This window comes from Megalobrama amblycephala, linkage group LG17 (assembly GCF_018812025.1).
Source record: "Megalobrama amblycephala isolate DHTTF-2021 linkage group LG17, ASM1881202v1, whole genome shotgun sequence".
Lineage (NCBI taxonomy): Eukaryota > Metazoa > Chordata > Actinopteri > Cypriniformes > Xenocyprididae > Megalobrama > Megalobrama amblycephala.
Window position 1 is genome coordinate 30,961,705 of NC_063060.1, and position 27,251 is coordinate 30,988,955.

Below are 27,251 nucleotides of genomic sequence, written 5' to 3' on the forward strand. Positions count from 1 at the left end.
AATATTGGGGGCGTACACCCCGACTGTTACGTAACAGTCGGTGTTATGTTGAGATTCGCCTGTTCTTCGGAGGTCTTTTAAACAAATGAGATTTATATAAGAAGGAGGAAACAATGGAGTTTGAGACTCACTGTATGTCTTTTCCATGTACTGAACTCTTGTTATTCAACTATGCCGAGGTAAATTCAATTTTTGAATCTAGGGAACCTTTAAAATAGGACAACAAGATGTCAAATAATTTAAAATCAAGGTATTTCTTATTTTGAATCATCTCTCAGCAGCTTCGTAAACCTTTTTTCTTTGTAAGTAAATAGTATTTTTATATATACATATAAACCTAGACATATGAGGTAGTGTGATTTCTAAACCTGTAAAAGTCATAAATTACCTGTGCATTATATTTTATTAAATCCTTATTCTTAAAAGGGACCTATAATGCCCCATTCAAAAGATGTAATATAAGTCTCTGGTGTCCCCAGACTGTGTCTGTGAAGTTTCAGTTTAAAATACCCCCAAGATCATTTATTATAGCTTGTCAAATTTTTGCTCACACCTATTTGCTCACAATTATTTGGGTGTGAGCAAAAACACATCGTTTTTGTGTGTGTCTCTTTAAAGGTGCCCTAGAATCAAAATGAATTTACCTTGGCATAGTTGAATAACAAGAGTTCAGTACATGGAAATGACATACAGTGAGTCTCAAACACCATTGTTTCCTCCTTCTTGTGTAAATCTCATTTGTTTAAAAGACCTCCGAAAAACAGGTGAAGCTCAACATAACACCGACTGTTACGTAACAGTCGGGATCATTAATATGTACGCCCCCAATATTTGCATATGCCAGCCCATGTTCAAGGCATTACACAAGAGCAGCCAGTATTAACGTCTGGATCTGTGCACAGCTGAATCATCAGACTAGGTAAGCAAGCAAGAACAATAGTGATAAATGGCAGATGGAGCGATAATAACTGACATGATCCATGATATCATGATATTTTTAGTGATATTTGTGAATTGTCTTTGTAAATGTTTTGTTAGCATGTTGCTAATGTACTGTTAAATGTGGTTAAAGTTTTCATCGTTTCTTAGTGTATTCACAGAGACAAGAGCCGTCGCTATTTTCATTTTTAAACACTTGCAGTCTGTATAATGCACAAACAAAACTTCATTCTTTATAAATCTCTACAACAGTGTGTAATGTTAGCTTTAGCCCGTTAGCCACGGAGCACTATCAAACTCATTCAGAAACAAATGTAAACATCCAAATAAATACTATACTCACATGATCCGACGCATACATGCAGTATGCATGACGAACATCTTGTAAAGATCCATTTGAGGGTTATATTAGCTGTGTGAACTTTGTAAATGCACTGTATTATAGTCGAGAGCTCGGGGGGGGCGGGGAGCGCGTGATTTAAAGGGGCCGCAGCCTGAATTGGCGCATAGTTAATGATGCCCCAAAATAGGCAGTTAAAAGAATTAATAAAAAAAAAAAAAATCTATGGGGTATTTTGAGATGAAACTTCACAGACACATTCAGGGGACACCTTAGACTTATATTACATCTTGTAAAAACTGGTTCTAGGGCACCTTTAAATGCAAATGAGCTGCTGCTCCAGGCCCCCTTTCAAAAGAGGGCGGAGCTTTAACAGCTCGCACTTTAGTTGCTCAACAACAACAAAGCTGGAGAATCTCACGCAGCCAAAATGATCATTGTCAGTAACGGTGTTCAGCCTTACATTGTTCAAAATGGATTTGGACACTGATGGAGAGACTCAAGCCACGCGCATACTTAATGATTGTAAGGCTGATTATGAATGTAAATTGATACTTATGACTGATCGCGCTCAAACGCGTCCAGTCAGAGCCAGTTGCGTTCAGTCTGCGATTACAGTCGGTGTTCAAATTCCATGTGTAAGCATTTAAATCTGCTTCAGTCGCAGGAAATAATTGCTGTAAGTTGAGCACAGTCTTAAAATGTTTTTGCTAGTCGTTAAATGTGTGCCCGGCTTCAGGAAGAAACAACTTTTAGAATGCATCTGGAAGTAGAATGATTAGTGGATAAATTTATGTAGTTGCCATGGAGTTGATTCAACTCATCGACTAGCATGTGCCGTCATGTTAATCTTTTGTACAAATTCTGCATTGACCCTCATTTGTGAAGCAGTCCAGCGTAAAAAAAGACAGCATGGTAAAAACATTCTACTACAACAACTCTTCCTCTTCTCTGAAGCAGCCCAACATGGCCTTGCCCCCTTTGTTCCATGTTCTTGGGGGCAGGGTTTATGTAAATTTGTATGGTTAGTGATGTCACTAACCCGGGAAGAAGCTTGTTGTAGTCCCTACCAGCCATTTGTTGTAGTCCTTAAACAGCGAATCCTTTAAAAGAAAATATCTCCTTTTGCATTGAACTTTGAGTGTGCTATCGTTGCAGATGTTGTTTATGATCTAACAGCAACATTACACACTAACTAAAGTTAAAAAAAGCAAAATCATAATCACCCCTTTAATCCTTATCCAGTAAATCATGAGCATCTGGAAGAGTCATGCAAATTCATTGGTTTAAAAAGGTATGCCCAAAGAACATTCAGCAATTAAAAATTCTGAAATGTAATTATTTTAATTTTAATTGATTTATTTACTTATTTTAATGTATGGACATTCCTAGTGTCTATACATTTTTTTTTAAATAATAATATTAATTTGGGGGCCTTCGAATAGATTTGTGAAGTCAGAAAGATTGAGAACCACAATTTATATTTATTTATTGATCGCAGATTCCCTGCCAACACGGTCTTCTAATCTGATCAATTAAAAGTGTGTTTACTAGCTTTTACTGCACAGAGCTCTGTAAGGTAGTATAGATGTCTTGGCTGTAGATCAAAGATGTAAATTGTCTGGTGAGTCAGAGAACAAGGAGCCAGTGTGGATAACAGTGTTTTATGGTTTGTTGGAGCTTCATTGCAGTTCCGTCACAGAAGGCTATTTTCAGTCCCAAGGCCGGTTCCTTCACCCTCATGTCCTCTTTCTTTCCCACCCCTGCTGTGGTACTGGCCTTGGACTGACATGTCCACCCCCACCCACCTCTTTACCCCAACAAACTCAAACATAGCTAATTCACAAGGACAGCCACAGGAGTCAAATGTGTTTCTCAGCAATTTTGGGTGACATTGGTGAATAAACATGATTTGAAATATTATATTTGCTTAATGCACATGGACCCAGCACCAGCCTTGTAATTTCATGCGCGATGATGCTGGTTAATAAGCACTGAGGGTGAATCAGGCCTTGAGATGAGGGACACTGAAGGATTTTGATGTGATTTATTATCTGAGGTGACAGAAATTCAATAATGGTGATGAACATTTCTGTAGGCTCATCATCAAGAGAACTGAAGTATTGACTAAAGGTCAAAATGTAAACTCCTTCAACACTCTGGATATTAATAAACCAAGACAGAAAATGTATAATCCTTTTACAATTAGCATCTTTGAAGAAAAGTATAACAGGTGATCTTCAAACTCATTTCAAACACTTTTCTTACGGCATTGTACTACTATTTTCAATCAAGACTAGCAAATCATGGTAAACACTTTATTTTAGCTTCTTTTAAATAGTTGCTTATTAGCATGCATATTACTAGATTATTGGCTGTTTATTAGTAATTATTAAGCACATATTAATGCCTTATTCTGCATGACCTTATTCTACATTCTTAATCCTACCCAACACCTAAACTTAACAACTAACTTACTAACTATTAATAAGCAGTAAATTAGGAGTTTATTGAGGGAAAAGTCATAGTTAATAATGAATACATGTTCCCTATACTAAAGTGTTACCCAAATCATTTATATTTGTTCTCTTTTTTTGTAATTCAACAAATCTACGAAGATATGAGCTGTATAAATGTATGTGAACATGCTTATAAATCAGTGGTTCTCAACCAGGGGTTGGGGAAACTTCCAAGTATGACTCAAAAAAAGTTTTTATTATATTATATTAAAAACATTACATTTAAAAGACTTCATAAAAATGCAAAAAAAAAAACAAATTGAAAACTGAAATAATCCCCCCCCCCTCGATATCTATTATTTTTATTGAAAAAAAAAAAAAAGAATCAGAATGAGAATATTTTAAAATCACAAAGTAGTGTTTAACTGTCCAGTATTCAAGTCAAAAAGATTGAGAACTGATGTACTAAATGGAATGTCTAATGTTTGTTAGCTGATGAATTATGGGGAAAATGTGTGTCCCAGTAATGGTTTGGTTTGGTTTGGTTTGGTTTGGTTAGGTCTGTCTGTCTCTCTCTCTCTCTCTCTCTCTCTCTCTCTCTCTCCCTCACACACTCACACACACACACACACACACACACACACACACACACACACATACTCACTCACTCTCTCATTCTGTATACATGTTTAAGTGACTGGCAGCTATTCTGCATCTGAATCAGAGTAATAGCACAAACAGGTCTTAAAAGTGGCTTTACCTCAAAACTTTTAAACTTCCTTGCTAAATGTTGTAGAGCAGTAACACAAAACATAGGAGTAGATGGACTGCAAGAACCAGGAGGAACCCCCACTAAATGGACAAAGCCAGAAGAGCAGAAGTCAGCATAAAAGAAGCAGAGAGAATTAGGAATCGGGGGTGGACAGATCCTGGATCCTGAGGAGAGCAGCTCCTGTGCTCTCCGTTCCCCAGGCATGCTAGAGGAGTCATGGATTTTGCCACTTGAGCCGTGAGCAGTCGGAAGATTATTTGTGGATCATGATTCTTACCTTGGTGCTGAATCCATTGAACAAGCTCTTCCAGTCCTGTTCTCCTTCTGTTCAGCTTCAGCCTTCATTTCAGATACACATGCATTGCAAACAAGGCTCCCAGAGCCTCCAGTTTTGGGACAAGAAAAGTCCCACTCTTGGCAAAGGGAGCAGAGAGGTAAGAGCGGCCAGAGACTTTGAGGTTGAGAATTTTATTTTATTTTTTTCAGTTTAAATTTGGACAATGTATTCTAGAACGCATTAATGTGTTATGCATATTTGTTTTATGAGGAATTATTGTAGTTTAGACCTTCACTTGTTATTGTCTGACCATGTTTTACTGTTATACACAATTTAAATGAGCGCCGAGGCAAGTCATGGATGGAAACTACACCAGCCTTTTCATAAATTTTAACCTAGTTACAAAAATAGATGCATGAATTAAACATAATTAATCTGGAAGCTAACTGAGATTTTGATTTTATGAGCTGTTTAGTGCAGGCATTATTTGTGAGGACAAGTGTCAGTGGGATGAGTTTTTTTTTTACTATGAATATAGCCTGATTTTAATTTCCATAAACAAATGAAATCTAGAAGATCTGTTTTTTTCTCCTACTTGCTTTTTAGTCTGCTGCGGATGTTTTTCTTCATCCTAATGGTACATAATGAGCAAGAGAAATATTAGATTAACATAAATGAATTATAATTCTACATCACTGGCCTTTGGTGGACTATGTTCAAGGTTGTCTTAAAACATGATCATATAATGTACATATGCACAAATATTTGTACCTGAGATATAAAGAATGGTTTATGTAGTGAAATAGTATTTGTGTGTGTTGTTGTTGTCTTTGTTAGAATAATTAAGGCAGTAGATTACAAGTAAGAGTAATTAAAACTCTCTCGCTGGAGCTTTGAGCAAATCACTAAACACTGGTCACCTCTTTAGGGGCCTGGAAAAAATAATGAGATGAAGTTTATTGCCCAGAGGGTGTTTACAAAGTGTAAAGCATTAATGTTCTCTGCAGTGATGTGTACTCAGTGGATATCTCAGAGACTAAACATGGCTTCATTACTTCACCCACACTGAGTTATGACTCACTAAGTTCCTGTCAGGAACATATGATAATATTTCTGCCTTACAGCGAGCTTTGTAAAAGGTTTATACAAATAAATGAGGAGAATGGACTGAACATGTTTTGGTTTAACTGGCTAGTCTATGAAACATAGAATTGATGTTGTTGATAGCTCCGAAAAGCTTTTCAGAACGTCTCCTAGGAATATGTACTCATGAAGTGGTATAAATTGGCTGGATTTTATTCTTATGACGATAAAGCATTTATATGCTGTTTTTCTTTAAAGATTTGTTTTACGGTTATGTAGCATTGCTATATAAAAACTGTGGAGACAGTAAAAGCTTGAAAATGGCTGACGGCAACAGTTGTTAAGGCAGAATTTATCAGAAACGTTATTTTTAAGTCTTAGCGAAGGATAAATTGGAACCAACCAATTATGTGTGATCATTGATTATATTATATCTAAATCAAATGAATAATTATTGATCAGCAAGTTGATTTTCTGATCATATTTTTTTTTCCAACCACATTTTACCAATTCCAAACCACGTCAATCTTAATAACTACTACTATTTTTTGTATTTAATCAATTATAAGTGATATATAATTGCTCATGAAGGCTGGAAACGAGAAACGCCTCATATTCAGGTGTGTATAATTATTAGGCAGGTTTTCTTTTACAAGCAAAATGAGCCAAAAAATAAATAGATTTAACTCAAACTGAAAAGTCAAAAATTATTAAATGCTCATGAGAAGGATGCAATACTAATGGAATACTAGAAATTGCAAAGTTAAAGCATGACCAAGGGACAGCAAAATGCTCATTGGGTCAGCAGGGTCAGACAAAAACAGGTGGAAAAGAAAAGATACGTGTTACCTGCAAAAGAATTGAGAACTAAGGTGAAGAATTAAGTGTGAAACCATCAGGAACCCTTTAGTCTCCAGCGCCACCATTTTCCAGAACTGCAACCTACCTGGAGTCTCCAGAAGTGCAAGGTGTCAGGATCTCAGAGACTTAGGTTAGCTAAAAAATCCTAAAAAATTATAAGAATCACAAGCTGAAGTGTTGTAAAATACATGAAGACTGGGTTTTTATAGGCTTTATAGACAGACAGAGAGTGACACTTGAAGGACCAGCACCACATCCTCTTATACCACTGTGATCTTCCAGAATCTGGCAGTAAGTTTTGGAAGATCATTTTTGTTCCATATCTGCAAGACAGACATTTCAGGTTAAGAGATGGACTAAAAATGAACTCCCACATCTAGAAACTTTAGAATCGCTACCATTCAAAAGTTTCGATCAGTGTGATTTTTTTTTTTTTTTTTTTTTATGTTTTTGAAAGAAGTCTTTTATGCTCACCAATTTGAACAAAAATAATTTATTTAACCAAAAATACAATAAAAACATTAATATTGTAAAATATATTACATTAATAATGTAAAATAACTGTTTGCCATTTGAATATATTTTAAAGGTGCCCAAGAATGCTTTTTCACAAGATCAAGTCTAAGGTGTCCCCTGAATGTGTCTGTGAAGTTTCAGCTCAAAATACCCCATAGATTTTTTTTAATTAATTTTTTTAACTGCCTATTTTGGGGCATCATTAACTATGCACTGATTTTTTTCAGCGCGCCGCCCCTTTAATTCGCGTGCTCCCCGCCACACGAGCTCTCGATTATATTACAGCACATTTACAAAGTTCACACAGCTAATATAACCCTCAAATCGATCTTTACAAGATGTTCGTCATGCATGCTGTATGCACGCTTTGAATTATGTGAGTAAAGTATTTATTTTGATGTTTATATTTGATTCTCTATGAGTTTGAGGCTGTGCTCCGTGGCTAACGGCTAATGCTACACTGTTGGAGAGATTTATAAAGAATGAAGTTGTGTTTATGAATTATACAGACTGCAATTGTTTAAAAATGAAAATAGCGACGGCTCTTATCTCCGTGAATTCAGTAAGAAACGATGGTAACTTTAACCACATTTAACAGTACATTAGCAACATGCTAACGAAACATTTAGATAGACAATTTACAAATATCACTAAAAATATCATGCTATCATGGATCATGTCAGTTATTATTGCTCCATCTGCCATTTTCGCTGTTGTTCTTGCTTACCTAGTCTGTTGATTCACCTGTGCAGATCCAGACGTTACTGGCTGCCCTTGTCTAATGCCTTTCATAATGTTGGGAACATGGGCTGGCATATGCAAATATTGGGGCGTACACCCCGACTGTTACGTAACAGTCGGTGTTATGTTGAGATCCGCGTGTTTTCCGGAAGTCTTTTAAACAAATGAGATTTATATAAGAAGGAGGAAACAATGGAGTTTGAAACTCAATGTATGTCTTTTCCATGTACTGAACTCTTGTTATTCAACTATGCTGAGGTAAATTCAAATTTTGAATCTAGGGCACCTTTAAAATGTAATGTATTCCTGTGATGGCAAAGCTGAATTTTCAACATCATTACTTCAGTCTTCAGTGTCACATGATCCTTCAGAAATCATTTTAATATGCTGATTTGCTGCTCAAGAAATATATACACAAACATGTTGAGAACAGTTGTGCTGCTTAATATTTTTTTGAGGAAAAGGTAATACGTTTTTCCGGATTCTTTGACGAATATAAAGTTCAAAAGAACAGCATTTATTCGAAATAGATTTTTTTTAACAATGTAAATCTTTATTGTCACTTTTGATTTATTTAATGCCTCCTTGCTGAATAAAAAAATATTCAAACTTTGATTGAATTTTCATTTCATTCTCAGGAGCAGGACACCATTTAAAACATTGATAATGTTATTGTGTAAAAGTGGTTTTGCTGCAGATGTTCAGCAGCAGGTGCTTTAATCTGATGCATGTAATGAGAAAAGCACTTCGACATCTATTCTAAACAGTCATAATTCATCTCATAATCTCTCTTCTCAGGTGCTGTCTCTGGGTGCAGATGTCCTTCCTGAGTATAAGCTGCAGGCTCCCCGTATCCACAAATGGACCATCTTACACTACAGCCCCTTCAAGGCAGTCTGGGACTGGGTCATCTTGCTGCTGGTCATCTATACAGCAATCTTCACACCTTATTCGGCTTCGTTCCTGCTCAGCGACGAGGAAGAGGCTGCCATGCAGCGCTGCGGCTACTCCTGCAGTCCGCTCAACGTGGTGGACCTCATTGTGGATATCATGTTCGTAGTGGACATTGTGATTAACTTTCGCACAACCTACGTAAACAGCAACGACGAAGTGGTCAGTCAGCCCGGCAGGATAGCCGTCCACTATTTTAAAGGATGGTTCCTCATTGACATGGTGGCTGCCATTCCGTTTGACTTGCTCATTTATCGCTCTGGAGAAGAGGTGAGGGAGCTTATGGGTAATTTTGATTTTGAAAGTTGCAAAAGTCTTTTACTTTACCCTTTTGTGGTGTATGTCCAAGTGAAACAGCTTCTTGAACAAGAAAAAATGTAGGGTGGGATTTGATTTTGTCCGTCAGGAATTGATTGGATGGTTGTGGTTTGCGGTTGTCGTGAACGCATATGAGTGACAGGTTGTCCCACACTCGCTACAGTAAACAGAGAAAAGGAGATGCAAGAGGGAGGGGAAGTTATTTCAATTAAAGATTATGAGGCACATAAAAAAATATGATGTGCACAGGTGAATCATTTATAATAAATATTTTGATTAAAAATTTTGATTTCATTGTGACTTTAATATTCTGTTATAGCTGCTACCAACCCTGTCATAACCTTTTAATCCTAATCGTTTTCATGTATTGGCAGACGACAACTCTGATTGGCCTACTGAAGACGGCTCGGTTGCTGCGATTAGTGCGTGTGGCACGTAAACTCGATCGCTACTCTGAGTATGGAGCTGCAGTGCTCTTTCTCCTCATGTGCACCTTTGCACTTATCGCCCACTGGCTGGCCTGCATCTGGTATGCTATTGGGAACGTGGAGAGGAGCAGTCAATCTCGAATTGGTTGGCTTGATTCTTTGGGTGATCAGCTGGGGAAGCCGTATAATGAAACGAGTCCTGGATCGGGACCCTCGATTAAAGATAAATATGTCACTGCCCTCTACTTCACCTTCAGCAGCCTCACCAGCGTGGGCTTTGGAAACGTCTCCCCAAACACCAATTCTGAGAAGATCTTTTCTATCTGTGTCATGCTTATTGGAGGTTAGTGTTTATTATTGAAGTTTAGTATTATTTACAGCCTTTTAAGGATTAGTTCACTTTAAAGGGTTAGTTCACCCAAAAATGACAATAATGTCATTTATTACTCACCCTTCGTTCATCTTCGGAACACAAATTAAGATATTTTTGTTGAAATCCGATGGCTCAGTGAGGCCTGCATAGCCAGCAATGACATTTCCTCTCTCAAGATCCATTAATGTACTAAAAACATATTTAAATCAGTTCATGTGAGTACAGTGGTTCAATATTAATATTATAAAGCGACGAGAATATTTTTGGTGCGCCAAAAAAAACTAAATAACGACTTATTTAGTGATGGCCGATTTCAAAACACTGCTTCAGAAAGGTTCGGAGCGTTATGAATCAGCGTATCGAATCATGATTCGGATCGCGTGTCAAACCGCCAAACTGCTGAAATCACGAACAGCTGATTCGACATAAAAGATTCATAACGCTCAGATGCTTCCTGAAGCAGTGTTTTGAAATCGGCCATCACTATATAAGTCGTTATTTTGTTTTGTTTTTTGGCGCACCAACAATATTCTCGTCGCTTTATAATATTAATATTGAACCACTGAACTCACATGAACTGATTTAGATGTGTTTTTAGTACCTTTATGGATCTTGAGAGAGGAAATGTCATTGCTCCCTATGCAGGCCTCACGGAGCCATCGGATTTCAACAAAAATATCTTAATTTGTGTTCCGAAGATTAACGAAGGTCTTACAGGTGTGGAACGCCATCAGGGTGAGTAATGACTTTAAAATGACAATTACCCCAAGCTTTACTCACCCTTAATCCTAGGTGTTTATAACTTTCTTCTTTCTGATGAGCACAATCAGAGTTATATTAATACATTTCCTGAGGCATCCAAGCTTTATAATGGCAGTGAACGAGACCAACGAGTCTGAAGCTGATGAAAGTGCATCCATTCATCATAAACGTACTCCTTATGGCTCCCGGGGGTTAATAAAGACCTTCTGATGCAAAGTGATGCGTTTGTGTAAGATAGATATCCATATTTAACAAGTTATAAAGTAAAATATCTAGCTTCTGCCATACCGCCTTCTGTATTCAACTTAAGAAAGTTGCTTAGGACCAGCTTAAACCATCTCAAACCAGCTTCAATGTTTCAAAGCATACCTAACCAGCATATTTTCAACAGGGTTTACAATTTAAAAAAAAACTATTTCTATTTGAATATAAATGTTTTTTTGTTGTCTCCTTAACAGCGCTGATGTATGCTAGCATATTTGGAAATGTGTCAGCCATCATCCAGAGGCTGTACTCTGGCACCGCACGTTACCACACTCAGATGCTGCGGGTTCGGGAATTTATCCGTTTCCACCAGATCCCCAACCCACTCAGGCAAAAACTGGAGGAGTACTTTCAACATGCTTGGTCCTACACTAACGGCATTGACATGAATGCTGTGAGTCACAGAGCCACATACAGAATACCTTGTGAACACCTGGGCGTACTCTATTTTTTCCCACTCTCTTTATTTTTGCATACACACATGACACGGCACATTACGCAGTATCATTTATCACATTAACCTGTTTTATCTCATTGCAGGTGCTGAAGGGGTTCCCAGAGTGTTTACAGGCAGACATCTGTTTGCATCTGAACCGTACATTGCTGCAGAACTGTAAAGCTTTTAAGGGTTCCACTAAAGGCTGCTTGCGTGCTTTGGCTATGAAGTTCAAGACCACACACGCCCCACCAGGAGACACCTTGGTCCATGCTGGCGATGTGATTTCAGCGCTATACTTCATTTCTCGTGGCTCCATTGAGATCTTAAAGGGAGATGTGGTAGTGGCCATTTTAGGTAAAGGAAGAGAGTTTGGGTCACAAAAACTGACCATCTCATTGTGATCATATGCATATGTCAGGGGTTTTCCACATTTTTGATTCCGTTGACCACCCTAAAAAAATCTTTTGAGCAGGTCACCTTTCCTAAAATATAAAGGCCGCTATATATTTTCATCTTTAAAGACCCATTTAATAACAATATTATGAATGTATGGATATTATGGAAAATATATACTTTATATTACATTGACATCACCACCATTAGAGTACTTTTAATGTATAAACTTGAGGAGAAACAATAGAATGAAATAATTTGTGATTAACTTCATTATGTATGACCAATCTTATGAATGCAGAAAAGCAGCAAAAATTATTAATAATGCTTATTTTATTTTATTTTATTTACTCAAAGATAAAGTAAAAGTACTCATCCTGAGAATTCAAATGAGAAAGCTGTTGTTGTGTAGCTCCACCTTGTGGACATGTTGGGGTTTTTTGTTATGTTTCTTTTAATGGCAAGCAGCGCCATCTGTTGTTGATGCAAACTATTTTTTTCTGTTTTCTTTACTGCATACTAGCATATTACTCTTTCTGTTTGTATGGGAAAAATAGTGAGAATTGTGTGGGTGTATACTTTTATGAATTCAAAGTGTTTAGTGTTTGTTAACTGAGGAAAGATTTATTATGAGTCACATTTTGAGCATTTTTTGGTCTCTTAAAGCTTATTAGTAAATATCATTTCCCTTTGCCTATCCTCAGGCAAGAATGATATATTCGGAGAGCCCATTAACTTATATGCACGTCCTGGAAAGTCAAGTTCTGATGTGAGAGCACTGACGTACTGTGACCTGCACAAAATCCACAGAGAAGATGTACTGGAGGTCTTGGACATGTATCCAGAGTTCTCAGACTACTTCTGGAGCAACCTGGAGATCACCTTTAATCTGAGAGACGTAAGCTCGCACATATTTCTGTAACTTAATAATAGGTTTACATTATAGTACATGGCTGAATGAGTGTGCTTTTAAACATTTGTCTTTATCTCCTCAACAGACTAACACTAAAGCTGGGTCAATGAGCAGTGACCCTGATGATTCTGACCATGGCTGCCTTGATCATCACACGCGAAGAGCAAAGCTGTTCTTTCATTCCAAAAGGAACTCCATCCCACAAGGTAAGAGCTAACGCTGTGTGATAGTTTCTAGATTCTTCCAGATTCCTGGATTTCATTACAGCTGCAATTTCTCTTAGTAGCAGATACAGAGTGGACAGAAGACAAACTCAATAGGATGACTCTCCAAACACAGAATCCGAACAAACAGCACGAGGACAGACAAGCCACTCATCGAGAGCCGGACATCTTTGCTTCCCAGTCCAGCAGTGATGAAGAGGAAGAGACTCAACGGCCCACTACGATAGTGGACTGCTCTCAGAGCCATATCACTAGCGTCAGCAATGCTAATAGGGACAAGAACCTGAACACCAGTAACTCTTTCAGTGCGCTGTCAGGTAGGATTCTGATAATGTAAACTGTGACTAAGTCTCTTTCCTGTTAGAACTGGCTTACTGTCAGTATGTATTAGCTCGCGTAGCTGAGAAAAGTGGACTAGAAGAATCTACAGGAAAAAAGTTACCATGATCCTAACATCTATGTTCATTTGAATATAATTGGATTAATTTTCACTTAAAGGGTTAGTTCAGACAACATTTACTCAAACTCAGTTTGTTCCAAACCCATAGGACTTTCCTTAAAGTGTGAGTTCACCCAAAATGAAATTTCTGTCATTTATTACTCACCCTCATGTTGTCCCAAACCCGTAAGACCTTCGTTCATCTTCGGAACACAAATTAAGATATTTTTGATGAAATCTGAGGGTTTCTAAACCACACATTTTGAGGTCCAGAAAGGTATTGAAGACATCATTAAAATAGTCCTACACTGTGAATACAGTGGTTCTACCTTAAAGAATTAGTCCACTTTTAAATAAACTTTTCCTGATAATTCACTCACCCCCATGTCATCCAAGATGTCCAAGTTTTTTCCTTCTTCAGTCGAAAAGAAATTAAGGTTTTTGATGAAAACATTCCAGGATTATTCTCCTTATAGTAGACTTCAATGGGCACCAAACAGTTGAAGGTCAAAATTACAGTTTCAGTGCAGCTTCAAAACGTTCTACACGATCCTAGACAAGAAATAAGGGTCTTATCTAGAGAAACCATTGCTCATTTTCTGAAAAAAATTGAAAATTATATAAGTTTTAACCATAAGCTCATCTTGAACTAGCTCTCTTCTTCTTCTCCTCTATTAGAATTCTGGCAGTGTAGACACTGCTAAGTGTATTACTGCCCTCCACAGGTCAAAGTTTTGAACTAATTTTTATATGCAATATGCTAGATCAATAGTATATAACAATTAGTTCAAACTTTGACCTGTAGAGGGCAGTAATACACTTAGCAGTGTCTACACTGCCAGAATTCTAATAGAGAATAAGAAGAGAGCTAGTTCAAGATGAGCATTTATGGCTAAAACTTATATAATTTTACATTTTTTTCAGAAAATGAGCGATGGTTTCACTAGATAAGACCCTTATTTCTCATCTGGGATCGTGTTGAACAATTTGAAGCTGCAGTGAAACTAATTTTGACCTTCAACTGTTTGGTGCCCATTGAAGTCTACTATAAGGAGAATAATCCTGGAATGTTTTCATCAAAAACTTTAATTTCTTTTCGACTGAAGAAAGAAAGACACGGACATCTTGGATGACATGGGGGTGAGTAAATTATCAGGAAAAGTTTATTTAAAAGTGGACTAATCCTTTAATGTTATGACGCGACGAGAATACATTTGCATGCAAAAACACAAAAAAATGACGTTATTTAACAATTTGAACTGTTGTCATACTCAGTTGACGTAGTGAATGCAGTGCTTCTGTGTTTACGTCCGAATGCCGGCTCAGTATTGGCCGACGCTGTTCACACAGGAGCCGGCCAATAATGGGTTGGCGTTCTACTGTAGAACCTGGAAGCCTACACTGCATTCACTATGTCAACTGAGTATGACAAATTGTTTAAAAAAAAAAAAAGTTGTTATTTTTGTGCACAAAAAGTGTTCTTGTCGCTTCATAACATTAAGGTTGAACCACTGTAGTCACGTTGACAATTTTAATGATGTCTTTCTGGACCTCAAAATGTGCAATGACGTTGCTGCACATGTGTAGTTCAGAAACCCTTGGATTTCATCGAAAATATCTTAAATTGTGTTCCAAGGATGAATGAAGGTCTTACAGGTGTGGACCGACATGAGGTTGAGTGACAAAAATGTCATTTTTGGGTGAACTAACCCTTTAATCTTCAAAACATAAATAAAGATGTTTTATTACACCCTGAGAAATTTCTGTCCCTCCAAAGAAAATCCATTCACCCAAATTAAAATGTTCTAGAGATTGTAAAAGAAATTCATATGAATCAAGCAGTTTAATCCAAGTCTTCTAAAGTGACACAATTACTTCATATGATGAATAGATTTGAAGGCTTTTCTTTACTTATAAACAACACACATACATAAAGCTCAAACGTGCTTGTGTGTTACATGAGAACAGACCTCATTGCTCATTGCCCAGCTTCTGTTTGCCATATTTGATGTGCTGTATATATGTCTGTTGATCAAAGTTTGTATGTGAATAAAAGCCTAAATTAAATCTGTTCATAAATTACATGAATACATGAATGTACTTTCAATGGACTGACAAAAAATCTTCAAAATATCTTCATTTGTGTTTCAGAAATGAAGGAAAGTCTTGGTTTGGAACAACATAATGTCTGAATTTTCACTTTTGGGTGAAATCTTCCCTTGCAGTGAATGCATCATTTTGACATTACCCTTATTTTAAATTAGGAGCACTTGCAGGGGTTTCTAACGTCTTCAGCTTTTGGGGGGACAGTCGTGGCCATCAGTACCAGGAAGTACCCAGCCACAGCATGTCTTTCCCCTCATCTTCGGTTCCCTCCAGTACCGTCCTGCATAATGTCACCCATCGTCATTGCACTGAGGTAGAGAACAGACTGGAAATGATGCATAGACAGCTCCACCGGTGAGATCAAACTACAGTATTGATGTTATCTTGATGTCCTTTACTTTTTATACCTTTGTTTTAAGCTGTGTTTGTTGTGTTGTTTTTTTTCAAAGATTGGAAAAGCGCATGTCAACAGACATTGGGGCCATAATGCAGTTGCTTCAGAGGCAGATGGTGCTGGTTCCACCAGCCTACAGCTCTGTGACGTCCCCTATAGAAGCATCTCCAAATCCACCAAAACCAGGCCAGAAACTGGTCCAGCCTGTCAACCCTTTAGAGACAGAAACGCCAACTATTTTCTCTGAGGTATTTCACAAACTATCGCATTACAGTCATCTGTTTTTTTATAGAATCTCATATGATAGGCACGACAAACTCCAATTGTTAATTTATCCTCTTTGATTTTCCCAGATACTTGATCCCCACGACTTTGCTGGCAGACCCATCAAATCCACTGAAAGTCTGTCAGGTGCAATGGAGCTCCAGCTCCTGGACTGTTCCTCGCAGCCCTCCTCTTCTGGGGCTTATACAGGGAGATGGCCACGTACCATGAGCCACAATGCAGGGAACGCCCCTGATGATCTTACAGCACACACTGATCGCCAACAGATAGTCATGGCTGATCAAGGCAGTTATCGTTTAATAGATGCAGAGCCTATTGGAACTGTTCACCATCCACAGGCTGGACTGAGGTCAGATTTGGAGTGTTCAAGACGCCTGTCATTGCCAGAGCAACATCAGGTAGAAGATGATTCTGCAATCCAAAAAAGACATGGCTCTGATCCTAGGTGTTAAGAGAGAAACTTTTTTTGAGTATCTCTCAGTGGAAAACAATATATACAACCTGACGGATCACCACAATGTTGGCAGGATGTTTTGAAGACCGTCTACTTCAGGTTCATATTAATTACCTCAGAAAGTCTAACGTAGAGGCATCGTCAATGTCCCTGTAGTTTGGTACTTTTGTGTTAGCTGGTCTAACGATACTCGTTGTTTTTACCTGCCTCTCACTGAAAACGTTTTCTTTTATGAAAGTGTTCACTTGTCATATTGAGGTGTAAATGTAATGATTTGCATTAGCATATCAGTTTTTTAACAGTGCGGTTTTGTGTTGAATTGGTGATGTTTGTTTGGAGAAAAGATCTTGGACATACTGTAGCAATACACTGGAAAGGCCCATCAGAGTATGATTTAAATGATCATTTGGAACTTTATCTCAGGGGGAAGAACCCCAAGCTCATCTCTAGTAGCTCGAATACCTCAGAGTGAGTGAATCCAGGGAACAATGGTGAATCCTGCTGAATAACATGCCAGTAATTTACATGAAAGCATGTGTTTATTTCTTTTTAAGCCATCCACTGCACAAACTTTCCCATGATAATATTTTATCACTCTAAATATATAATCATCAGTTTGGCCAAAGGGTCAAAATGTGATTTAGACAGATTATGACTGAAAATCCATTTTGAATACAATCCATATCACTATTAGTGTTGAAATATACATATATAATCAGCTACCACTGGTTCATGCCAAACACATCCAGTAGTAAGCCATATATAAATGTGCTAGAAAGACATTTATAGGGAATGTGGTATTAGACGGAGTATAGCTTGGAATGTTCAAATGTAATATAACATGTAATTTATTGCAATCTTCAGTAGGAATATTTATTGTTAGCTTACTATAAATTGATTATTGTGTGCATTTTATCTCCTATGAACTTGTAATCACATTCACACTGAATAAATTAATTCACAAAATTCACAAGACTATCGAAGTTTATGAAACATCTCATTTGACTGAATGAAAGAAAATCCATGTCCTTTTCCTGCTGCTCTGGTGTCAAAAATGATGTTTTTCTTTTCCAAATGTCACCACCTCTGCAATGCTAAGGCTCTGGAATTTATCTGAGTGAATTTAATCTATAGAGCTAGAGGCAGAATTGAAAGTCCAAGTCACGTTCAAGCTCTGCCCAATTTCCATTGCACTGCTAAATTAAAACAGGAAGTTGATGAGTGTCTAAATTTCTGCGCATGGGCCTACTTGTTTTGCTCTCAAGCTAAACTGTAACCGTCCTTTCAAATATCCGTTCAGCATCAAATAACTATGAGTATAAGCAAACCCAAATTGTGTAAATTGTAATAGGATATACTAAAGCTAAAACGTAGACAACCCCTTCCCGCTTTGGCAGACAGGAAAAGACCCACCTAAAGCTGCAAATATAGAAACATATTCATACAATAAACACAGTTCAACCTGTCAGTGTTTCTTTATGACCAGTATACTGTATTATATAGAGTGGAAAGGACGATTCATTGAACTGTTTATTCAAGTGTAACTCCTAAAAGGAAACACAAATTCAGTGTACTGGGAAACCAACCGAAAGAGAAACACCCACTTAAAAAAGGGGGGGTCCTGCACGAAGCCTATTATTGTTATATTTTTATATTAACGCTTCAACTGAGCTCCTTAATCATGTTCCAGAACCGGATAAACAACACAATAGAGGAATTCCGTCCGTCTACAGCACTTGATGCTTTTTTTTTTTTTTTGCAGCCTATTTTTATAAGGGTGTCATAAATGTATTCTGGGGATTTTCAAACTAATCTTCCTAAGGACTGCATGGAAAGGGTATCACGCCACACATCAGACAGTCTGACGCTTCTCGATGCAATATCAACTTGTCTGATGCCCAAATAGATCTATTTTGTGCCAATTCACCGCGCTGCTGTTGAAGTATTGATTGGCGAAACTCCCTGCCTCTCATATGCCATCAACATACCCATTGTATCCATTAGCTGTCCATCAATACTGGGGGACGCATGTAAGAAACGAGAGGATGCTCAAGTCCAAGAACTGCATAGTGCTGCTGTGACTAGACTAGAGTACAATTTTCCTGAATTGTGATTGGTCGATGAGAGTAAGGGGCGGGGCATCATCCTGAGATCACAGAGGCGCACTGTATGAGAGGGCGGATCTGACTGTGCACATCGGCCAACACTACAGCGTACTGAATTTTAAAAACAACAACAACGGGTAAGTGTACTTTGACATTGTGATTAGTGCTCACATTTTAGGCATGTTTCACATTTCACATAAAGGCATGTGCATTAAGAAAGCCTAACCGTAACGAAGACGAAAATTGACAACGTGCACGCGTAGATTTTGATACAGTCGCAGTCCCTGGATGACAGGCGTTATATACACGCGAGATAACAATGCAATGTAAATACAGAGTGCTTATGACTCTTCGCTCTCTCTCGTTTCCAGACGTTAATAAATACGTCGACCTGCCGAGATCTCTTTGTTTGGGCATTGCCGCAGTTTGGATGCTCTGGACAGGTGTCCTCCGCAGCAAACCTCTATAGAAAGCTACTATAGTTATAACTTCAGTATTGCTTTAACATAACATTTTAGAATGATGAAATCGTGAAAGGTTGTTATAAAGGACGGTTTAAGCTTTACATCACATATAAACTGCAAACGAGCGACGCGACAAACTAGAACGAGTCAGTAATAATAAACGAAGCTGATTTTTTTTTTTTTTACTAAAATGGGCGCGTTCTAGTTTGTCTCGTCTCATCGCATTGTTCTCATCCATACTGGCAATGTTGCGCGTTCAGTGCCTCTGTGCATCGCGTGCTCGGCTCTCTGCAGTGCATCTCTTCAACATGCTTTACGGACATGCGTCATACTGTAAAATGCAATTGAAATGGATCACACACTATCCGAAATTGACGCATTGAGGGTCATGTATGAATTCCTGGGATTCGGTTCATTTGTGTTATGAAACTATGCTTTCATAGGCACGTTTTCTCATTTGATATTCCGAATTGTTGCATTATAGAGGGGCAGAGGAACACTTTGACCACACCTCCCCTTAAAGCTTATTCCTTATTCAGTTAATGCACATTTATTTCTCCTTCTTTGCACTATGACTGGCTTTGTTTGCTTTGCATACAGGTCATGAACAAATGTCACAGTAGTGTTTATTCAGTTAAACCAGGTGTGAAGGACAAGGAGTTCCCTCTTGGGTTTGTATTCTTGTCTGTTGTTGTATTTATTTTTGCATGGGTGAGGCCAGTAAAAGTGTGGTGTCAGGTAAACTGGGACTAATATATTGACTAATATATTTAAAGATTAATTAGCATTTAAATATAAGGAGATGATCAAATGTAACGGTGATTAATGCAACAAAGGTCAATGTCATCAGCAAATGTTTTCATAGTGGGTGTGATCACGCTTCATCATAAAATAATCCCAGGAAGCACATGAAAAATCCACTGGTAAATGAGAGTGTTGCTCTTAAACATAAGCCTCTACAAGTAATATAAAATCAAACTATTGCGCATTGCTATATATTGTACTCCATATTGTATGGATTATGATCATTAATCACCATACCTTAACTGCAACATTTAAAATCTGGATAATATTTCATAAATGCTTAATTGTACACTCTAAGAAATGACCCAAGTTGGGTTGAAAATGGACAAACGCAGCGATTGGGTTGTTTTAACCCAGTGGTTGGGTTAAATGTTTGCCCAACATGCTGGGCAGTTTTATTTAACCCAACTATTGTTGAAAATTACTATATGGCTGGCTTAAAATGAACCCAAAATAGGTCAGGAATTAAAAATCAGACACAGAATTACTAGAGGCAACAATAATAATCAAAAGGTGAACATTTATTTATAAGCTATTTAAAAAATCATTGTCGTTTAATTGTTATTCATTAAACTTATTAATTTCCAACATACTTTGGGTTAATTTTAAAGATGCAATATGTAAGATTTTTGCAGTAAAATATCCAAAAACCATTAGGCCAGTGTTATATATTTTGTTCACTTGAGTACTTACTATATCCCATATGTTTCCAACTATTTGTAAATCGTGAGAAAATTGCAATTTTAACCAAGGCTCCGGGACGTGTTAGTCGCTTGTCAGTTGCGTCATACCTGCGTTACCCTCGGTTTCTGGTTTTATTTTGTAAAAACCATGGAAACACCAAAGACACTTTAATATATTACATGTTTTAATAGGCAAGGGAAAAACTGTTTTGATATATTTATAGACAGAAAAACTAATTGCTGTTATAGTTCAACATCTAGTTTTCTTGATTTTTTTGCAAGTACCATGCTTTACCATGCCTCAGAAAAACACTATTTTGTAAAGTAGCTAACATAGCATAAATCAGATGCAACTTTATTTTTAGTAACAGTAATACAGAATTTTCTCCATCATACAATACGTTTTAAAATTAATTGCATGCCGTTTATCAACACAAGCCATCCAGCATTTAATATGATATTCTAAAATCGATCTAGCTTACTGCAGTGTGCAACAGTGTCTCACAGCAGCCGCCATTATAACATCATTTTCAACACACTCAAATGTATCCAATATGATAAACAGAGCTGCGTTACCTCCTACTGAAGACCGGAAAAGCGGAAGCGGCGCCAGCAACTGTGGCATAATAAAAGTCCCGCTGCTCGTGAGGCGTGTGTTGAGAAATCACTCCAGCGGCCTCGTTCAGCTCCCACAATACTCCTGCTCTGCTTCATACTACAGTAACATTAATAATCTCATCCATGAACATGATTTCTTCCTGAGTCCTATCCTAATTGTTTGCACCAGCTGTGATGTGAAAACCACATGGCCCTTTGTTTTGAATAGGCCTCTAGCGACTTCTAGCGGACAGAAATCTTACATATTGCACCTTTTAGCAAGCAATACAGTATTTTTTAAACAATAGTTGAGTTAAATAAAACTACCCAGCAGGTTGGGCAAACATTTAACCCAACCACTGGGTCAAAACAACCCAGTTGCTGAGTTTGTCCATTTTCAACCCGACCCGTTTTTAAACCAACATGTTTTAGAGTGTAGCTGTGCTGCTATCTCATCCTGACTAAGTTGGGGTCAGGATCAAGCCAGACCTTGATAAAACTGGTTAGAGCTTGTAGACCATGGAACAAACCAGCTCCAGCTACCATGTCCAAAAAAGCAGCTTGGGCACCATAAACAGATGTGACGCAAGCAGGGATATAGACCCAATTTTTTCACTAAAATTCACTTTTTATAGAGGAACATTTCAATAAAGCTTTTTTGAAGCATTTCAATAGTGCAGTAAAAATATTTTCTATAAACTTTAACTATTTAAGAGTGAAATGCAGTGGCTAGCCTTGTTCAGAAGTGTTCATCATCACATATAAATTACATTAATTATTATTTTTTTGATACATGATACATCACAACAAAAAGAGTATACAGCACTTTTTTTCTGATCCATTGTGAATGTAACAAAAAATTTCCCACTTTTGCATTGTTTTTTATATATAAGATTTCACCTTGTCTTCCCACTTCTAGATTCTTCAGAAATATTTTTTCATATGACTGATAAAAGAATGAAATAAATATATATAAAAAAACATTATTTTCAAAAATAATTAACTGCTTTACCATTCAGTAAAATAAAAAAATGTAAATGTATATAAAATGGGGTGAACCACAGTGTCATCATATGTTGCTGGGAAAGGGAGATGGCATGCTGTTTTCTGGACTGCCGTGATTCTGGGGTGTCAAGTCAGTGCCTGCTGGCCTGTTGTGATGCCCTGCATCCCGTCATACATAATCTTCATTCCCCTCACTGATGGCCTTTGACTCTAATCCGCACAGACACCCCTCCTCCGTTGTTTTGCTGTGACCATGGGCAGGCTGTTTATAAGGGGAGACAATAGCACTCTCCCCTTTTTAGGATGATGATGTAAGCTGATTACACTATTGGGGTGAGAAATAGACAAGATCATACTTTGTTGAAGAATTATGTTCTACAAAAAATATTATACATCGTTATTGTGGATGGCTCCAGTGACTAAGGTTACCTGACACTAACGCTTCACTCCAGTCTGACTGACAGCAGTTTGACAGTTGAAGGTGAATGCCTCACTCTTACTCAGAATAACTAAGAGATAGACAGAGATTGGTAGTGCCGCAGATACATAAACCCTGTCACAGTGAGTGGCAGCCAGTAACCACATGCTCAGTGGCTTTGGCACACAATGGAACACATTGAGCCAGACCCTCGTCCCACGTTCTGTGTGCATTCATACAGGAATGTTTGGAATACAGAATTTACACAGCAACACAAATGGTTGCCAAATCCCAGCCCAGTCTCTGCTCAAAAACTCTTGTGAGCTCGCCATTCTTCTTTAAACCGCACGAGGACAGAGCGTGTGCTTCTGTCAGAATCTGTTTTGATTTTGGACTTTTGGCATGAGCTACATTTGAAGAGATGCATCTGGTTCATTGTTGAGTCTCTGTGATTACACACAATTTGAATTTCAGGATGTCTTAGTATTTGTTTTGTTTTTCTTCTCTTTTTTGGGATACTCCACCAATAAAATCTATCATTATACTGTATACTCACCTTCATGTTGTTCTAAAATTCTATGCCTTTTTTCTTCTGTGGAGCACAAAATAAGATATTTTTGTGAACCAAATATCATTGAAATCCATTAACGCTCCAATTTTATGAACAGAACCAGAGATCTTCTTAATGTTCTATAGTCTCAGAGTTTTGAACCCAACTGTACTTAAAGGGATAGTTCACCCAAAAATTCTGTCATTAATTACTCACCCTCATGTTGTTCCAAACCCGTAAGACTTTCATTCATCTTCAGAACACAAATGAAGATCTTTTTGATAAATCTGAGAGATGTCTGTCCTTCCATAGACTGCCTTTGCAACTTGATCTTTGACGCTTCAAAAAGTTCATAAAGAGATCGGAAAACTAATCCATATGAATCGAGTTATTTAGTCCAAATTTTCTGAAGAGACTCGATTGGTTTTTATGATGAACAGATTTAATTTAGGCTTTTACTCGCATATAAACCTTGATCAGCGAACATAAATAGATGCTCAACCAAACCTGAATGACACACGAGAACAAACCTCTTCCAGAAGCTCAAACATGCTGCATAACACATGATAATGAACCTCATTGGTTACTCAGCACGTTTGAGCTCAATCACCAAAAAGATCTTCATTTGTGTTCCGAAGATGAGCGAAAGTCTTATGGGTTTGAAGTGACATGAGGGTGAGTAATTAATGACAGAATTTTCAGTTTGGGATGAACTAACCCTTTAACATATTCACATTTACACCCACCCACAGTGTCCAGGCCTCTTGACTCAAATGAATGAATAAGTGAACAAGAGTGTCCCTCCTAAACAGAGAGTGATGGCACTCTGTGAGATGCCACTCTGTGCCAGGGCTGGTGACATCATGCAAGAAAAACTGCTGAATCACAGCAGGACACAGGGCCGTATCAGAGCGTTAAAAGTGCAGGGATGTACCTGTGTCTCATTTGCCATGGTCTGATGAATAAGCCTTAGGAGACCGCACCATATGACCTGCCATATGACATGTTTTATTCTCTCTGAAAAACTAGGGTTTGGTCTTTTTTCCTTTTTTGAATAAATACTATGAATAAGCAACCATGATGTTATTGTCAAATAAAACTAAAACTATTAAAACTATATAAATACTATGTGGAAAATTAAACATTAAAAAAATAACAAATAGAAATTGAACATTAGAAACGGAAATTAATACGTTTAAAGGTGCTCTAAGCGATGTCACACATTTTTAGGCCAAAACATTTTTTGTCACATACAGCAAACATCTCCTCACTATCCGCTAGCTGCCTGTCCCCTGAACACACTGTAAAAAAACACGGTCTCTGTAGTCGCCACAAGCTCCAAAAATGGCAACAAAAACAAACTGGTGCAGTCTGGACCACGAAACATAATAAACAGTGCTCCAGCCAATACGCAAGCTACTTCCATTTTAAATGCGCGTTCATGACTGTTTCAGGAAGCACAGAGGGGAGGGGGAGGAGGAGGAGGAGGAGGAGGGAGGGTCTAGCTAGCCTCTGTTTTGTTTGACAACACTTCGAACGTCAACAGGAAGTTACTCCACCCAGGATCGCTTAGAGCACCTTTAAAGGTGCCCTCGAATGAAAAATTGAATTTATCTTGGCATAGTTAAATAACAAGAGTTCAGTACATGGAAATGACATACAGTGAGTCTCAAACTCCATTGTTTCCTCCTTCTTATATAAATCTCATTTGTTTAAAAGACCTCTGAAGAACAGGCGAATCTCAACATAACACAGACTGTTACGTAACAGTCGGGGTGTACGCCCCCAATATTTGCATATGCCAGCCCACGTTTCCAACATTATAAAAGGCATTAGACAAGGGCAGCCAGTATTAACGTCTGGATCTGTGCACAACCAAATCATCGGACTAGGTAAGCAAGCAAGAACAATAGCGAAAAATGGCAGATGGAGCAATAATAACTGACATGATCCATGATAACATGATATTTTTAGTGATATTTGTAAACCGTCTTTCTAAATGTTTCGTTAGCATGTTGCTAATGTACTGTTAAATGTGGTTAAAGTTACCATCGGTTATTACTGTATTCACGGAGACAAGAGAACCGTCGCTATTTTCATTTTTAAACACTTGCAGTCTGTATAATGCATAAACACAACTCCATTCTTTATAAATCTCTTTAACAGTGTAGCATTAGCCGTTAGCCACAGAGCACTATCAAACTCATTCAAAATCAGAAGTAAACAATATAACAGTATACAATACTCACATAATCCGACGCATGCATGACGAACACTTTGTAAAGATCCATTTTGAGGGTTATATTAGCTGTGTAAACTTTGTTAAGGCACTGTTTAAGGCAAGCGCGAGCTCTGTGGGCAGAGAGCACGGGATTTAAAGGGGCCACAGCATAAAATCGGCCCGTTTATAATGATGCCCCAAAATAGGCAGTTAAAAAAATTAATAAAAAAAAATCTATGAGGTATTTTGAGCTGAAACTTCACAGACACATTCAGGGGACACCTTAGACTTATATTACATCTTTTAAAAACATAATCTAGGGCACCTTTAAGAAGAACTAATGAAATGAATAAATCTAAAAATAAAGCTAAATAAAAAATATTTTTTAAAAACTTAAAGAAATGACAAAGTAACATCAATCACAAATTAAAATGAAAACTGAAATTATAAAAAATAAAAGCTACTTCAAAATATAAATGAATGAAAGAGTATATAAATAATACTGAAATAACAGTGATTTGCAAATCAGATCATTATTGGTTTTAAAGGGTTAGTTCACCCAAAAATGAAAATTGTGTCATCATTCACTCACCCTCATGTAATTCCAAACCCATAAGACTTTTGTTCATCTTCGGAAGACAAACAAAGATACTTTTAATGAAATCGGAGAGCTTTCTGTCCCTCCACTGACACAAGTGCTTTGTTTGCGCAAAAACAAAAAAAACAAAAAAACAATTGTAAATAAAAATATTATTTAACACATTTTTTTTTTTTTTTGCACAAACAAAGCACTCACGTCGCTTTATAAAAGGTTAAACCAGTCACTTGGATTACTTTAATGATGTCTTTACTACCTTTCTGTGGCTTGAAAATGGTAGTTGTGTAGGCTGTCAATGGGGGGAAAGAAAGCTCTTAATTTGATCATAAAAAGATCTCAAAGATGAACTAAAGTCTTATGAATTTGGAACTAAATGAGGGTGAGTAATTAATGACACAATTTTCATTTTTGGGTGAACTAACCCTTTAAGATCACTGAGGAAAATATGCCCACATATATGACTTGTGCTGAACAAGGAGTCATGTAAGGAATCATTTCAAAGCTTATAGCAGTTAAGCTTTGTTTTGCTGATTTTTTTTTTTTACTGTCTAATGTCATACTGTACATCACTGTGTGCTGCTGTACAGTAACAGCTGAATACAGTAAGTGTTTCGGGCTGATTATGTGACGTCTGCAGGGACTGAGGGGATTCAGTTCGGCCGTCAAATACGAGGGGGAATCACACTGCCTCTAATCTCTTCATTTTTTTGGACCAGCTGTGCCTCTTACCATCCATCAGCAGGATATCAACAGAATTACATTTTACATCCATATACATGCAGGGGGATGGGAAAGACAAGGAGAGGAGGGAGGAAATACAAAAGCCAAAGCTGTGGATAAGTAATGAAAGTGAATAGGAAAGACCAACCGCTGACATAGAGAGAGTGAGAGGGAGGAAGATTCAGGGGGAGGAGATGGATTCTGGGTAGGTTCTGGGGCAGTAGCATTTTAATCCCATGTTTAGCCTTGAACAGACTTGCATAATCATATTAATGTCTATGCTGGATAGATCAAAACCGCTGTGGAGATTTGTTTAGCTCTTAACTCATTTGCCCCCCGCTGTCAGAATGCATAA

At 37.6% G+C, this 27,251-nt stretch overlaps 2 protein-coding genes across 12 annotated transcripts in view; both read left to right on the plus strand.

Annotated features, from left to right (window-relative positions):
- kcnh2a (potassium voltage-gated channel, subfamily H (eag-related), member 2a) overlaps nucleotides 1–17,694 on the plus strand; it is a 50,148-nt gene extending 32,454 nt beyond the window's left edge. Inside the window, exons 6-15 of one of the 2 annotated variants that reach the window (XM_048164314.1) lie at nucleotides 8,787–9,209; nucleotides 9,632–10,028; nucleotides 11,279–11,478; nucleotides 11,625–11,877; nucleotides 12,621–12,814; nucleotides 12,915–13,035; nucleotides 13,113–13,370; nucleotides 15,757–15,952; nucleotides 16,048–16,240; nucleotides 16,346–17,694. In XM_048164314.1, the coding sequence (XP_048020271.1) occupies nucleotides 8,787–9,209; nucleotides 9,632–10,028; nucleotides 11,279–11,478; nucleotides 11,625–11,877; nucleotides 12,621–12,814; nucleotides 12,915–13,035; nucleotides 13,113–13,370; nucleotides 15,757–15,952; nucleotides 16,048–16,240; nucleotides 16,346–16,729 (2,619 nt within the window). In that variant the 3' untranslated portion in view covers nucleotides 16,730–17,694. The remainder of the gene's footprint in view (nucleotides 1–8,786; nucleotides 9,210–9,631; nucleotides 10,029–11,278; nucleotides 11,479–11,624; nucleotides 11,878–12,620; nucleotides 12,815–12,914; nucleotides 13,036–13,112; nucleotides 13,371–15,756; nucleotides 15,953–16,047; nucleotides 16,241–16,345) is intronic. The other variant, XM_048164315.1, reaches the window with a different exon arrangement.
- A 1,128-nt stretch (nucleotides 17,695–18,822) lies between these two features.
- map4l (microtubule associated protein 4 like) overlaps nucleotides 18,823–27,251 on the plus strand; it is a 43,959-nt gene continuing 35,530 nt past the window's right edge. For 9 of the 10 annotated variants that reach the window (XM_048163307.1, XM_048163309.1, XM_048163311.1 and 6 more), the window contains exon 1: nucleotides 18,823–18,973. The gene's annotated coding sequence lies outside the window, so the exon portion shown is untranslated. The remainder of the gene's footprint in view (nucleotides 18,974–27,251) is intronic. The other variant, XM_048163317.1, reaches the window with a different exon arrangement.